Consider the following 15,778-nt stretch of genomic DNA (forward strand, 5'->3'; position numbering starts at 1 on the left):
TGTTGAATTCTTGAATAAAATATCACAGTACACTCTGATTCAGTTATTTCTATTTCAGTTGGGTTCCATGAAGAAGTGTCTAAGTATTGATGTGGGGGATCAAACCCAGGGCCTCCTGTATGACAGGTATGCTCTATCCACTGAACATCCCCAAATCAATTTAGTTTTAAATAGTAAAAGCTAAAGACTAACTATAGTTTTGGTATCATCTTCTACATGCATTCATTTTGTTTCTTTCCATAGAGTCAACATTGACTTAAAGCTTCTTATGGATCAAGAGTCATTCTAGAGACTGGAAATAGAAAGGAGAAATAGGCTACCAACTTGGCATTTTAATACACCACAGGAAGGGAAATGACAAAGAAGTACATATATGAAAAATAAAAACATTATTGGGTGATAGGTTTTATTTCTTCAATGAGTTAAACTCATTTATGGCTAAGGTAGAGCTGGTATGAACAGTGGGGTAGATAGCCCCAGATTCTTGCCATTTCTGTAGTTATATATTGGGGATTTATAAAATCAGTCTTTATAAGTCCCAGGTCAGACTCAATTCTGACAAGTTCACAGAGAGAGAAAGACCATAGGAAATCCTTAAGAGTAAGGATTGTTTAACCAAATGGTTCTGGGGGTTGTGCTAGTACATGTCGTAGGTGAGTTAATTTTAAAAGAGACTCCAAAATTACTGACAAAGCACAAGTGATAGAGAAGAATGCTTTCCATCAGTGTTGTTTACATATTAGGTGCTTAATAAGTAGCCACAGAATTACTAGTGAAGAACTGAGATTTAGCTGCTGGAGCCTTGCTGGAGCCTTGAGACAGTTGTCGCACTGCCTGAACATCATCACAACATTAACCTTTATCCCATTGCCTGAACACCAGGAACTCCTCTTATATTTCAGGATTATGACCTGCTTGTTGTCAGTTGGTCTTCAAGGGCTGCATTCTTCCTGTTAAACTTTCTGCTGATATTCCTTTTTAAAACCAGTGTTCCAAGTCACCGATCCTTTGTGTGTGTGCGCTACTCTGTTACAGTTAATTGTCTGTGTGTGGCTAAGTCTCAACCTTCAACAGCTACTATTTTAAGAAAAGAATTCATATAAAAAAGAAAGAAAAGAATTCAATGATGTTACACCCACCTTGGTCTGCAACCAGAGAGCAAGAGTCTTTTCTTCAGTCTCCTCATGGCTGACTTCATCTCCTGGTTCCTCAGGGTGTAGATCATGGGGTTCAGGACAGGGATGATGACAGTGAAGGTGATGGAGACAGCTCTGTCCATGGGGAGGGCGGTGAAGGGTCGGGCGTAGACGTAGATGCAGGGCACAAAATGCAGGGTCACCACAGTGATGTGGGCCGTGCAAGTGGAGATGGCTTTCCTCCTGCCCTCTCCAGTGTGTGACCTCAGCATGGTCAGGATGACTGTGTAGGACACAAGGAGAAGGACAAACCACAAGGTAGTGACCAGGCCATTGTTGGAAATCATCAGGAGCTCCAGAACAAAAGTCTCAGTGCAGGCGAGTTTGAGGACCTGGGGGACGTCACAGTAGAAGCCATCAACAACATTGGGTCCACAGAAGGGCAGCGGGAGCAAGAGGGAGATCTGCACGATGGAGTGGACGAAGCCCCCCACCCAGGAGGCCACGATGAGGGCGGTGCATCTCCCACGACTCATGATGGTCACGTACTGCAGGGGCTTGGAGATGGCCATGTAGCGGTCAAACGCCATGACAGAGAGGGAGAAAATGTCTGCCCCACCCAGGAGGTGGAAGAAGAACATCTGGGTGATGCACCCATTGAAGGAGATGGCCTTTCTCCTTGACAGAAGGTCCACCAAGACCTTAGGAGCCGTGATGGAGGAGAAGCAGATGTCCAAGACAGAGAGATTGCGGAGCAGGAAGTACATGGGGGTGTGAAGGCGGGACTCCCAGGTCACAGTGACCATGATGGCTACATTTGCTAACACAGTTGTTGTGTAAACCACAGATAAAAAGAAAAATAAGAGCAAGCTCAGCTCTCGGGACTGGGTCAATCCTTGAAAAATAAATTCAGTCACCCTGGTGTGATTTTTCAGAGCCATTGAATGATGCTTGTTCCTCCATGGACACCTTTGAAGGAAATATTAATGAGATGGTGAAATCAAGCATGGTTTATCTCTTACAACGAAACAGAGCATGCATATGTATCTGGTTTGTCATTGCCCCATGTCCTCCAGGAACTGGCTGTATCACCTGGGAAAATCACTAGCTTCCCCTCCCCTTAGCTCCGTGGTTAGTGCACGTCATGGTTTTGGAGCAGATCACTTGTTTTCTTGCTGTACTAGGAGGGAGGGTGCCCATGGTTCTGCTAAAACCAACTTCTGGAATTTACTAAGGAAGGAACCTGAAGAAAGGCCTTGTGGAAGGGGCTCTGGGTTTCCTGAATCTTTGAATCAGAGCAGTTCTGATTTGATGCACTTTCTATTTTCTTTCTATGGCTTAAAAGTCATTGGAATGAAGTAACACCCACTAACAACATGATGGGGATCCTTTTGAAAAGCACATGGTAGTTTTAAAAAGTAACTGCATTCTGAAATACAGTAGCATCCCCCTGTGATCTGAGGAAAGACACTATTATTCCCACTTCCGTAATACCAGAACTGAACACAGTAAGAGTAAGTCAATTTTCTAAGGTCATAGAGAAAACTCAGTGAAGGAGAAAAAAATAAGACAAATTTCTTCCTGACTCTTCATTCTAGGATCTTTCTACTATCCCACACTGCCAGCCAATTTCAGATGCATAAATCAAAGAATAATTTTTACAAAAAAGTCTTAAAATAACTTTTTTTTTTGTGGTGCTGGGGATTGAACCCAGGGCCTTCTGCATGCTAGGCAAGCACTCTACCAACTGAACTATATTCCTAGCCCTTAAAAAATTTAATTTTTTTAAAAAATTGTAGTCGTTGATGGGCCATTATTTATTTTTATTTATATGCAGTGCTGAGAATTAAACTCAGTGCCTCACACATGCTAGGCAAACACTCTACCACTGAGCCACAATCCCAGCCCTTAAATACATTTTAATGATGGATTTCACCACTCCTTCAATTTTCTTTCTCAATCACAGTAGAAGTTTATGCCAGTGCCCTTCTATGACCTTCACATAATATGTCGTGCAAATGACGTCTCTTCTCTTTGCTTTTTATTTCATTTCATGGCTACTCAGTTGTTTAGATAAATGGTTCAACACAAAGAAAATGAGGTGGATGGTTAGAGAGAAGAGGCAGACAGCTCTATTCATGAAGAAAGTTGCATGCAGATATGGAGAAATGACATGAAATGCAAGAATACCAGTGAGGTAGGCGATCAGGTCAAGATAGGCTTCCTTCCGCTCCCCTCCTATGTATGGTAAGCAGTGTCTGTTCAGCCTTGGACTTGCCTTTCCTGGCCCAGTGCAGATCTGCCCATTCACTCCAGCTCAACATGGAAACAAACAGTGCACCACCCAAACTGCCCACGAAGCATGTAGATTCACGGATTATGAACTCTTGGGTGGGGAGGAAGGGGCAGATGCAGCAGAGAGAATCATAAATCCCTTTTATTCCTCCATTTGAGTCAGTTTGGAGAGATCTCTTGTGGCTTCAATGACATATAGAGAACAAGATAGCAAACCAATGGTGACATCAGTCTTTGACTTTCAGCCCAGGGCATTTTCTATGCATGTCACTTCAAGAATTTCTTGAGGAGACTTAGGAGGGTGGCAGCATCACATACGTTAACTCAGAGAAAAATGCCACGCTCAGCCTGAGCATCTGACTGAGTCGTCTGTCACCATGGCAGATGGAAAGCTCCCAGGTCAGTGTCCAGCTGGGAGGCATGGTGCGTGGACTGTGTCAAAGTAAGATTTGGAGAATGATAACCTTGAGAAACCAAGTAGATAAACACGGCTACTCGTCTTGTTCTCCGGTTCATTCAGATGTGAGGCACAGTCGTCCCCACCGTCTATACTGACAGGTGGCACAGTTCATACAAGAGACTTGCTCTGAGCTACTCACGTTGCAAAGAACCAGGATCCCGTGCAAAATTAGCGCTCCCGAGCGTGACACTTGTCTTGATTTGTTCCTTCTTCTTTATCCTCAGTTAAACCCTTATATTCTCTCTTTACACTAGAGTGGGAGTTCCCTAAATGGTCTCCTTTTCCTGGGTCTACATCTTTAATCCATTCTCTCTGTTGTTTCCAGAAATACCTTGATGCCATAAATGGATCACTTTATTCCTTTATTTGAGAATTTTCAATGGTTCGCTGTTGCCTGCTGAACCCAGGTTAGCTTCTTTTATAAGAGCATTCCTGAGTTTCCTCCATCTTTGACCTGTTTCTTTTGATTTTCGGTTTTAATGGCTCAAACTTTATGCAATTTTTTTTTGCAGTCTACTCCTTTGGATCTGCGTTCCTCTGGCTCCCTCTGTCCACCGTCTCCTGCCCACTTCCAGACTCTCATTTGATCTGCCTTGGCAAACACCCATGTTCATATTCAAGTTCATGGTGTTTTCCTCTGTGAAAATTTTCGTGACACCCCTTAACTAGATCCCGTCTGGATATTCCTTTTTTATTCCCCGAACCCACTTCTCTTCTGGTACCTGTGACAATTTACTGTGACTGACTTCTTATATGCTGAGCACTGTTTAATTCAGTGTCATTTCCCTAATACACTCCAGATTCCTCCAGTCTGTTCAAAGTGTTGACTATCCTAATGTTGTCAAAGGTTTGCCTAGTCTGAGGCACGTGTGAGGGTTCAATACATGCTTTTCAAATTAATGAATAAACCTGGGTAATAAATGCATCTCATGAATTTTCAACGTTGACATGGGAGTCTGGATGAGAAAGATCAGAACAAGCACAGATGAGGAATCTATTCTGCTTCTATTTTTGGTTGGGTCTCAGGGATGCCAGGGAATTTTAATTTTTATTCCTTTTTCCTGATGCAGGCTATAAAATAGCTCGTTGGCCTTGAGGTATCTGCTTTGCCTCTCTGTACCTCAGAACCTCAGTTGTGACACTCGGGAGCCATTTAGTGTGAGGGAGTGTTGGACAATGTGAAGAGCTTTGAAAGGGCGCAGCTGGGCTGGAATTCTGACTCTTGCTCCTTTGTTACCTGGAACAAATCCTTCACTTTCCTCCATAAGTTGGGAAGCACAATCCTTACTTTACCAGGTGACATAAGGAGGAAATATGACAATGTTTGTGAAGTACCTGACATGTAGTAGACTTTCAATTAAATTGGTTCCTTTTCCTTTCTGAAAAACATCTTCCTTGCCGAACACAGAGCATTATGAAGACTTTTGCAAAATGTAAGATACTGCTCTATAAAAGAACCGTTGGTTCTCTTTGAACCAACTTGCTTATTTTTGTTTGAATGAATTTGTGTAAATTTGACCAAATGAAACCAAGGCTTCAGGACTGGGTCTGTGGGTTTGAGAATAGAGCTATCTCTAGATGAAAGGGAGAGGTGACCCGGTGAGCCCTGGGCATAGTATGTATGCCTATAGAGCGGCCTTTGAAACCTCCGTGGGTTTTAAGGGAACTTGGATTTTTTTTTTTTTTAAAGAAACATGTATTTTGTAGACAGAGGCTTCATGATCCCTGCAGACAAATTCTAAACTGGAACAAAATCTTTTCTTTTTATGTAACTCAGTTTGTTTTTTTTCACAGATGGGATATAATTTCTCATTTTTCTGCGTGTCCGTGTTGTAGAATCACATTGGTCATGCAGTCATATACATACATAAAGTAACACTGTCTCAATTTTCCTATCAAAATCTGCCTTCTCTTTTACTGTGCTGACCCAATATTTGACATCTACTTCTCTATAGCCTGTGTTAAAGTTTTCCACTCTTTCTGCAGAGTCTTAAGGCATCTGGCACATTCTCATGCTCATGATACTCATGTATAATATCTATAATATTAGATACTATAATATCTAATAATATCTCAGACCCTGAGTGTCCAGTCTCCTTACCCACATTCTTCAGTGTCCAACCAGTGCCTGTGTGTCTGAGGGTGAAGTACTTCTGAAGAGTAGTTCTAGCAGACTTCAGTGGCACCTCTTCACCTTGGGAAGGCAGACTCAGGGAGCCACATCGTCATGACTCTTCTGCCTGCTCCCACCTGTCCCTGCCACGTGCTCTATTCTCTCAGGTCTAAGCCTAATGTCAGAATTAGCAAAGGGGATTTGGAAGTGAGTGTGGAAATGGAGCGGACATTCTTCTGAGTGTCAGTTCCAGAGGGAGGTGGTTAACAGTTTCCAAATGGTTACTGCAAGCAAGTGCAGACACACACACACACACACACACACGCTCACATTTCCAAATTTTTACAAGGCCCCAGAAGACACAAATCTACCTTGTGATTCTCTGGATTTTAAGGAAACATTGGTTTAAGAAACATGCAATGTCACATTATTATTAATCCTCAGTGGGGACAGTATGCCCAAAGGGACAATCGGTTCTTGGTGAAAGCAAAAATATCTTGGCTTTTTCAATGACGTGTGGTCTTTAAAAGGGCCTCAGTACATAAAAAGATGCATGCTATATCATTGGTATTAAATTTTGGGACAATTCAGAAAACATATTGAATACAGCTCCTTGAAGGGGTCATAGACTAAGAAAGACTGAGAAGGACTCTCATGCGATTGAGTCTTCTTGGCTCAATGTGTCTGTCTTCTAGTATTCAGGGAGGATCACAGATGTGTGTCACCTACCAGGACCTTCTTGGCCAAATATAAGTATATTATAACAGTCAAAATAACTGTTCAACGTGTTGCAATTTTCTGAGTTTCCTTACTTCTCTTGGCTTACATTTGAATGACTATTGGAGATTGAGGGGTGGGATCTGAGGCAAGCACAGAGGAGAAGGGCGATCCGTCATCTCTCTACATCCCCACTCCACTGCAATCCTTTCCACTGGGAGAGAGGTGGATTCCAACACAGGCCCAGTGGTTATTCATCAATGACTCTGTATACAAAGTGCTTCTTTTCTCTCCTGATACCAAAAATAGGCCTCAAGGGCAGAAGGTATATTTTTTGGTAGGTTTTTTTTTTTTAATTTACAACTACTTGTCTTGGATTGTCTATGCATACATTGACAAAACCTGTAGTTTTACTCCAGTTATAAAAGCTCTGGGGATAAAATGTGAAGTGGAGACAGAGGTGGGAAAAGGAGGTGCAGGTTAACATAAAAGAAATTGTCATTGGGGATTTTATGCAGATATGCAGATATTTTATGCAGATATTTTATACAAGTAACTTTGAGATTAATTTCAGGAGGCAGATCAATAGAACGGACCTGAGAATAGGAAACCATTAGTTCATGTATACATTTGTTCATGCATGTATCTGACCTGGCACAGCTTAAAACATTCCTTCTCTTTCCACTAGTTGACAAAATATGTTTAAGATTCTGTACTCAAAATATAAAACCAAAAAGTGATTTTAATAATTGACTGGAAATAACAGAGTCATCAGAAGAAGCATGTGTGTAATGGCCATGTCTGTATGCTGTGTGCATGCATATTTGGGAGTAGAGGGAAAGGTAATTGGGAACATTCATTGGATGCTTGATTAGTGAGGGGAACGGTAACCTCCACAACTATCGTCTCGTAATGATCATATTTCATTTTCAGGACATTTTATGAGTAGCTATTTATTTATAATAGGTGGTAAAAGGGAGGTTGGTGTCAGCAAAAGAGCAATAGATAACACAAATATAATATCCAGGTTATTGATTTCAATCTTCTTCCCAGGCCACGGACCACATGGCCCACATAGTTCAGTCTCATCTCTTCCTTAGAGCTGAGTGGCTATAAAAGTATGCAGTGGAATGATGATGAGAAAAGAGACAGCTCTCTCTTACTCTTGGGCTATCAGTTGGAGGAAACTAAACCAGTCTTGGACTTCCAGCCTCCACACACCTGCTCACCCCAGTTTACTGTTCACTGAAGGCACAAGCCTCCTCTGCAGTCTCCTCATGGCTGACTTCATCTCTTGGTTCCTCAGGGTGTAGATCATGGGGTTCAGCATGGGAGTGATGACCGTGTTGTTGATGGATATGGCTGTGTCCATGGGCAGGGTAGTGAAGGGCCGGCAGTAAATGTAAACACAAGGCACAAAGTGCAGGGTCACCACCAGGATGTGGGAGGTGCAGGTGGAGAGGGCCTTGTTCCGTCCCTCCCCAGAGTGGGATCTTAGCATCACCAGAATGATGGTGTAGGAACCCAGGAGCAGGAAGAACCACAGCAGGGTCACCAGTCCATTGTTGGAGATCATGAGAAGCTCCAACACAAAGGTGTCGGTGCAGGCCAGCTTCACCACCTGGGGCACGTCGCAGTAGAAGGCATCCAAGATGTTGGGTCCACAGAAAGGGAGAGGAAGCAGCAGAATTATCTGGACAATTGAATGCAAACCACCACCCACCCAGGAAGCCACCACCAAGGCCACCCATACCTCTCTCCTCATGATGGCCACATAATGCAGGGGCTTGGCGATAGCAAGGTATCTGTCATAGGCCATCACAGAGAGGAAGAAAATATCTGCCCCACCAGCAAAGTGGAAGAAAAAGATCTGTGTCATGCAGCCATTGTATGAGATGGTTTTCCTCTGTGATAAAAGATCCACCAGGAACTTGGGGACCGTGATCGAGGAAAAGACAATATCCAGGACTGATTTATTCCTCAGGAGAAAATACATGGGAGTGTGGAGGCGGGGCTCAGAGGTGATGGTGACCACGATGAGGGCATTTCCCAGCACCGTTGTTAGATACACAAGAAGGAAAACCACAAACAAAAAGAACTCAAGCTCCCGGAAATCAGTGAGTTCCAGGAAAACAAACTCCTTCACATGGGTGTGGTTGGTCTGGTCCATGGTGGGGGTGACCCTCTTCCGAGTCTACCTAGGGAAAGGATGAGTTAGGGTTTGGAATGTGGCATCATCAAGTGGCAACATCATTTATCACATATAAGTCTCCCTCAAGCATTCGGATAATCCTGACTACTCAGGATTATCTTCTCTCTGTGCTCGGGAAATTCTTTATCCTTGTGGTCCTTCTTTCCTGTTAAAAATACTCTGGGTTTACAGGCAGAATCGTCAGACTCTTACCTGTTCACTGGCCAGAGAGAGATGAACGGACTATGGTCATTTGCCTGTGGTTTATCTTCTGGCCTGCAAGGGTCTTTTCATATGTGCTAAGCTTTATACTTTACCAAGCGCGTTCACCTACAAAAGCAATCTTATCTTGACTGCTTCTCATGAAGGCTCTGTGCGGTCTTCAGAATGGTCATGATTTCACCTACTTTGTGTGTAGGGAAGCTGAGGCTTAGAGCAGTTAAAGACTTACTCACACACCTGCATAACCGCAGATGCATACCGTCTACATGGTAGATGGCAACTCAAGGACTCAACTCAAGGACTCAAATCTAAATCATATTTTGGCAAAGACTTCCTCCTTGTCCAAATTTTGGTTAGGTTCCTATGAACTTCTCAAAGTGAACTCAACCTTGGCCTTCCACGTCTTTCCTTGCCAAGCCCAGTTTCCGCTAGAGTCCTGCTAAGTCAGTTGAGTGAGAATTCCCCACCCTTGGTATCTAGCCAAATTCTTCACCCTCCATCATGGATAGAAAATCCCTTGTATCCCAGTCCCTGGCTACTGTTAGCAAGAGTCCATTTAAGCCAGTTTAATAAACAACATCTTACTCTTGGTGTCTCCTCTTAGTGACTTCCTATCCACTGACTCTCTCACCTTGCTTACTGGCTACAAATCTCCCCTTGTCCTTGTTATAATTGGAGTTGAGCTCCATCTCTCTTGTTGCAATAGTTGTGATAGCTTTTGCAATAGTTTTGAATAAAGTCTACTTTTGTGTACTTAATAAGTGGTCCAGTGAATAGTTTTCCATTAAGCTCTAGTAGTTTTCCCACCATACCCCTCTTCCAAAGTCTGGGTCTTATGTTGGTTTAATCTGAACACAGATAAGGCTTAACCATTTACTGAGTGGCCTCATTATTTATTTCTCATCCCCTGCCATAGAGGAAGAGAAGAACCAGGCTCTTGTCAGAACTACTGTTTGACACTTTGGGAAACCTGGATCTCATGGCAGCACGAGGGCTTTTGGTAGATTTGTTACCTACAATGATTGTTCAGGGCATGTTGAAATGTCATAGAAAAATTGATCATTAAAACCTCACAAGACTTTGGAGATGACAACCCACACTTTTAGTTTAGGGGTGAATAGAGGAGGATACTGATTTGTCCAGAACCAAATTTGAGTCAGTAAAAGATAAATACTTTTAGCAAGATTCACTGACTTGTATTCCAAGGATTTTCTCCTATTGCTATATCATGTCAAAAATAGCCTTTTCAAATCAGAAACCAGCCATCAGAGGATAAAATCATTTTCACTAAGAATATCTTTATGTCTAAGAACTCATATTCCAGATAATTTTTTAAAATTCAAATAACTGAGATGGCCCAAATCCACTTCAACAGTAGAAAGCAGACAACTGCGTTTGAAGCAATGGGATCATGTCTGAAAGAGGCAGAATCCTAATGAAGAGATTCTACCAGATTGAAGGAAAAAAAAAAAAAAGCACTTTCCCTGAAATAAAGCAGAGCATAGCAGTCCATAAATAACTTATTAATAACTGCATAGGTATTTATTTGTCTCAGTTCTATTTTATGGTCTAATTTGAAAGGCAGGGCATACAGAAAACCTCTTAAATAATAAAAACCTTGTGAGCTCTCAAGGTCCCTGATGTTCTTTCCGTGAACACGAGTTCATTCCTGTAAAAAATGAACTGCTGCTTTTGTCTTTCTTTTTCTTTTCATTTTAAAACGTGACAATTTTTGGTATATATTTAAGATATGCGATGCACTTCTACTTTAATATGCCAGCACCCAGTAATGCATTACGTAAAGCTGGTTCTTTGGAGTTTTCCTTCTTTTCTTATCTTCCCTCCCTCTCTCCTCTCTTCTCTCCTTCCCTTTCCTCTTTCTCTTCTCCTTCCTCCCTTCCTTTCTTCCTCCCCCTGCCCCCAATTCTTTCTTTCTTTTTCATTCTTTTACTGCCACCTAGCAAATAGCAGAGAGAATAAATTTGGAACATATTTATCAAGGGTATCTATAAGGGTGAGCGCCCATCTTATGATTATTTTGAGGGCAGGATCTATTCAATTTTCTCCATAAGAAATTTCATCTATTTTTTCATTTTATTGTTGACCCATGTACTAGGGACTCTCCTGGGACACCAATAACATTCATTTTCTTAGAAAATGAGGATATTCTGACTAACTACATGTCTCTGCTTTGCCTTCCATGCACTCAAGAGCATGTGCGGCTTCATTTCCTACTCTCTCTCTCTCTCTCTCTCTTTTTTTTTTATCCTGTGGGTGGCCTCTTTACAGTGTCTCATTGACATTATATTATTGTGTGTTTGTCCTTGTTGCTATAAAGTCTCCCAATCCTTTGTGGGATGCAATGGTAATACGAGGGTTACTGTGGTGAGACAGGTTTTCATAGGTATATGGGATCCAGGTGGGGAAGGCTAGAGTGGAATGAGCACCAGCAGGAGAATAGCAGTCCTGGGAGGTCAGGAGTCAGACTTTCTGAATATGCAGGTGGGGGGGGCCACAAAACTAGTATTAACCCCTTTAGTGTGCCTGGTTGAGCCCTAATTAGTGTTTTAAAATAATGTTGCACTAAACATTTTATAAATGCATTTTTGTGTGCATTTATGATTTTCTTTCTTTCTTTTTTTGTACCAGGGATTGAACCCAGGGCACTTAACCACTGAGCCACATTCCCAGCCCTTTTGATATTTTATTTTGAGACAGGGTCTCACTAAGTTGTTTAGCACCTTGCTAAGTTGCTGAGGCTGGCTTTGAACTCATAATCCTCCTGCTTCAGCCTCCTGAGCCACTGGGATTATAGGCATGTGACACCATGCCTGGCTCATCTATGATTTCTTTAAGAAAAATTCCTAGAAATGGACTTACAAAGTCAAATGTTATGTCAGTTTTCTAATTTTAACTGATGATTAAGATACTATAAGGGGCCTAATTCTAATAGAGTTTACTTGATTTCTTTTTATAGATATTATGAACTGAAATGAATTGACACACTTTTAAATTTCTCACAGGAAAGGGAAACTAAGGGTTTTGTCACTTAATAATAGATTCTTCCGTAATGATGGATTGATAAAGGTTAAGAAAAGTGGTCCTACCTTATTAGGACATAAAACATTGTGAGTTACAGATGGGCTTTCAATGTAGAATAACTGTATAGATAACCAGTAAAATAAGAAAATTATGATTTATTTATTATGGCTCCCCATTTTATTTCATGTGATTATCCATTTTCATTATATTATGTATTCAATAAATATTATCAACTAATGATAATTTTTCAGGAAAAAAATATAAATATAAACAATCAAAGCAAAGAAAATATTAGGAAAAAATTTCAGTAAATGTTTTCATAATTTTTGGAGTAAAAGAGCATTACACTAAAAATCATTATATTTAAGTAAAAATATGAAACCTATGTTTCAAAACCATTGTAAATAAGTTAACAACTAAATATATTTGAACCCTGGTGCTACAAAACAAAAATGCACTCAATATAAATGAAAAACTTGGGAAAATATCTGTTAAAAAAACACAATATAAAACAAGCTTAATGTTTTTGATATAAAAGGGCTCTCATAAACCAATAAGAAACTGACAGATACTTGAAAACAAAAATGTATCATGAGTCACATAGAATAATCATTGAACCCGGGGCCTTGAACATACTAGGCAAACGCTCTATCACTTAGCTATAATCCCAGCCCTCTGTAAAATTATTCTAAGATGATTGACTTATTAAGGAAAGAGTTATGGGAGGGAAACTATACCAGTTTTTCTCTTCATATGCTATGGAGCCATGAGTCATTGGCTTGAGGCCTCCTGTAGAGACCTGGGACCAGCCAACTTTGGTCTTTGAGAACTGGTTAAAACTAATTATTATTGGCTTCTCTTTTGAATTAATATTATTCTACTTGCTCTGCTGGTCAATTACCTTAGAAAGTTCTAGACTATTATACTTAATAACAGGTCAGGATCAAATGGTGACATTTCTATAATTGCACTATCAAAACTAGAGGCAGTTTGATCAAAACAGTTCAACCTTTGAAGTCAGGTTCAGGTGTTTGAAACTTGACTCTATGACCTGGGTCTACTTAACCATTATACTCTTCAGAATCTTTTTGCATGAAATGAGGAACATTGGACTTTCTTTGCAGTGGGATTTGCTTGTGATAATCTAGTTTTTTTCTTCCTCCTGCTATCCTAATGTCTCTGTTTCTGTCCTTTCCTCCAGACGTAAGTTCCCTGAAGGCAGAACTTGTTTTGTCACTATTGAATCTGTAGCTCCTACCCGGCATATATCAGTTATTCAATAATTCTTTTTGCACATGTGGTTGAATGAATGGGTGTCGGTGTCTGATTTGCAGTAGATCCCAACAAGGGTTTGCTTTGCTTTACCCCATTTTCAACCTTGTGCTACATCTACTATTCATTGGTGTTGTGTAAAGCACCTAAATGCTTTAATGCATATGAGCACCATTGTAGACTTCAAAGCATTATATAAATATAGGCTATTAATACCATTACAATGTTATCATTGTTATATACTTGTGTTTCTCTCCTTGATACCAACACACTTTCAATTTCTGTTTCAGAAAGGTCCCATGTCAGTTATTTGCCTATACATCATAGGTACTTAGTAAATATTTATGGGATAAGTTTTAATATAACAATTACCTTTTAATTTAAACATGTCTTAAGAAGCCCAATATTTTACATAAGAGGCAGAAGAACATAATCATCCTAAAGCTGTTAGTTGAAATTGGATACATTTAAAGAATTGCCCATGGCTATTTTACATTTCAGGAACTGAAAGCCAAACAACGATCAAGATCATAATTTTTGATGTGTGCTGAAGTTGCCTACAGACCTTCTTCAGGATGCCCTCACCTACCTGTGCATTAGAAGGATGAGCTTGCCAGTTCCTCCATCTTCACTGAACACAGGCCCAGCTTAATGTTCCCACAGACATGGAATTAGGAGTCTAATATAGTGTCATCACAGGGAATTAGGATGGATATTTGTAGGAAATGCAATTTTCAATGGCAAAATTTGCAGATGCAATGGGAGTTATTAAAAAGTTACTAAGCAACACGTACATGTGCTCTCTCTCTCTTCTCTCTCTCTCTCTCTCTCTCTCTCTCTCTCTCTCACACACACACACACACACACACACCCATTATGATAAGTCATCTAATGAGGATGTGATGAAACTGTACAGGAAGCCTTAGGAATCCCCAAGGGCTGCTCCCCTAGGCTACCTCAACAATGAACTTTATGCAAAGTCCTCATATCATTCATACCCATTACAGCCAATTTTAGCAACAATATTTAAGTCAATTCCATAGGACAAATGTGACAATGGTCACAATTGGATCACATAATTGATTTCCTTCAAAAGGATCAATTATCATCATCAATCAAAACATTTCTTTAGTGCTTTCTGTGCATCGAATGAACAAATATGGTCTCCCTTGTGGAGTTTGTCATCTGGTGGAGAAACAGGGATTATGTCATGTGTAATCGTAACTGGGGTGTCATGAGAATGGGGAGAACACAGGGGTTTAGCACAGTCCTGGGCACCTGAGAATGCTTCCTTGGGGAAATGTCATTTGATAATAAGAATCCCTAACATTTATAGGTTTTTAATTTTTTTTCTGGGAGATTTTAAAGAATCCATTCTGTTTTTTGGGCTCATAATAATCCTGAAAAGATCCAGGTTTGAATATGACCATCTTCATTATTCAGAAGCCTGAACTGAGACTATGGCAAACTGGGTTCCACTAGATTGGACCCTTGGCCTGGAGGCCTGTGGGGTCATGGGTGAGATGTCAGTGCAGACCTTGGTGGAGGAGGCTGGAGGAATCCCAGACTCAGCACCCATGTGTGATCCCATGCCCTTCTGCTCTCAGAGGAGGAGCTTAGGCTGAAGTGGCACCCCTGTTCTGTGCTCCCTCCTCCACTCAGCCTCTTCTAGGAAGGCAGGCAAGGCTCAGAGGATGGCTGAGCTTGGGGAAAAAAATCAGGCAAGGTAGCTGGGTCCCCTGATCTTTCTTCCATTTATTTGGGATCTGCCTCTCTTCCAAAAGCATGTCAAATGTTTATTCTCAGCCACCTAATAAGCCCAGCAATGCAGCGCTGCTCCTACTGGGTTAGCCTGACTAATTTGGGATATAGAATTATAGGGTAGCCATTGGGCCAAATCAAATTTGTGTCTTTCAATAGAACATTATCAAAAACTAAGCTGATATTTTGATTTTCTTTGCTTGTCTCAAGCTATTCTAAAATTTGTTAGAGTACAAGAAGATAACTCTGAGTTTCCTTACATTCCAAAGATCTCATTTCAGATGATATATGTTTTTTAATGTGTTTGTCATCTCCACTAGACCAAATCCTCAGAGGGCAGGAATCACCTCTCACTGATGGCCCTAGTGGACCTCAGTGAACCCAGGTGGATGTGCATGGTCCAAGTGAGGAGAGCTCTCAGGCACACTGGTGATTTCTTGCATTTTCTAAAGCTCCTCTCTTCCTCCTCCACTGCTTCTCTGAAGTAAAATAAGAACAGAAACACAAGGTATCTATTTAAACTGCACCTATTTAAGCCTTTCCTACATTATTAATTTTTGCCTCCATAG

At 41.0% G+C, this 15,778-nt stretch overlaps 2 protein-coding genes across 2 annotated transcripts; both read right to left on the reverse strand.

Annotated features, from left to right (window-relative positions):
* Positions 1-1,129: 1,129 nt before the first annotated feature.
* LOC113198778 (olfactory receptor 4D11-like) lies at positions 1,130-2,077 on the reverse strand. Its single transcript, XM_026411626.2, has one exon. It carries the CDS (start codon positions 2,075-2,077, stop codon positions 1,130-1,132), a length of 948 nt encoding a protein of 315 aa, XP_026267411.2.
* Positions 2,078-7,946: 5,869 nt separating this feature from the next.
* Positions 7,947-8,891, reverse strand: Or4d6 (olfactory receptor family 4 subfamily D member 6). The gene has a single exon (XM_026411640.2). The coding sequence runs from the start codon at positions 8,889-8,891 to the stop codon at positions 7,947-7,949; it is 945 nt and encodes a 314-aa protein (XP_026267425.1).
* Between the last annotated feature and the right edge of the window lie 6,887 nt (positions 8,892-15,778).

This window comes from Urocitellus parryii, chromosome 4 (assembly GCF_045843805.1).
Source record: "Urocitellus parryii isolate mUroPar1 chromosome 4, mUroPar1.hap1, whole genome shotgun sequence".
Classification (NCBI taxonomy): Eukaryota; Metazoa; Chordata; class Mammalia; order Rodentia; family Sciuridae; genus Urocitellus; species Urocitellus parryii.

Excerpts from the sequence above, each read along its gene's own strand:
- LOC113198778 (XM_026411626.2), bottom strand. The coding sequence starts at position 2,077 with ATGGCTCTGAAAAATCACACCAGGGTGACTGAATTTATTTTTCAAGGA.
- Or4d6 (XM_026411640.2), bottom strand. The coding sequence starts at position 8,891 with ATGGACCAGACCAACCACACCCATGTGAAGGAGTTTGTTTTCCTGGAA.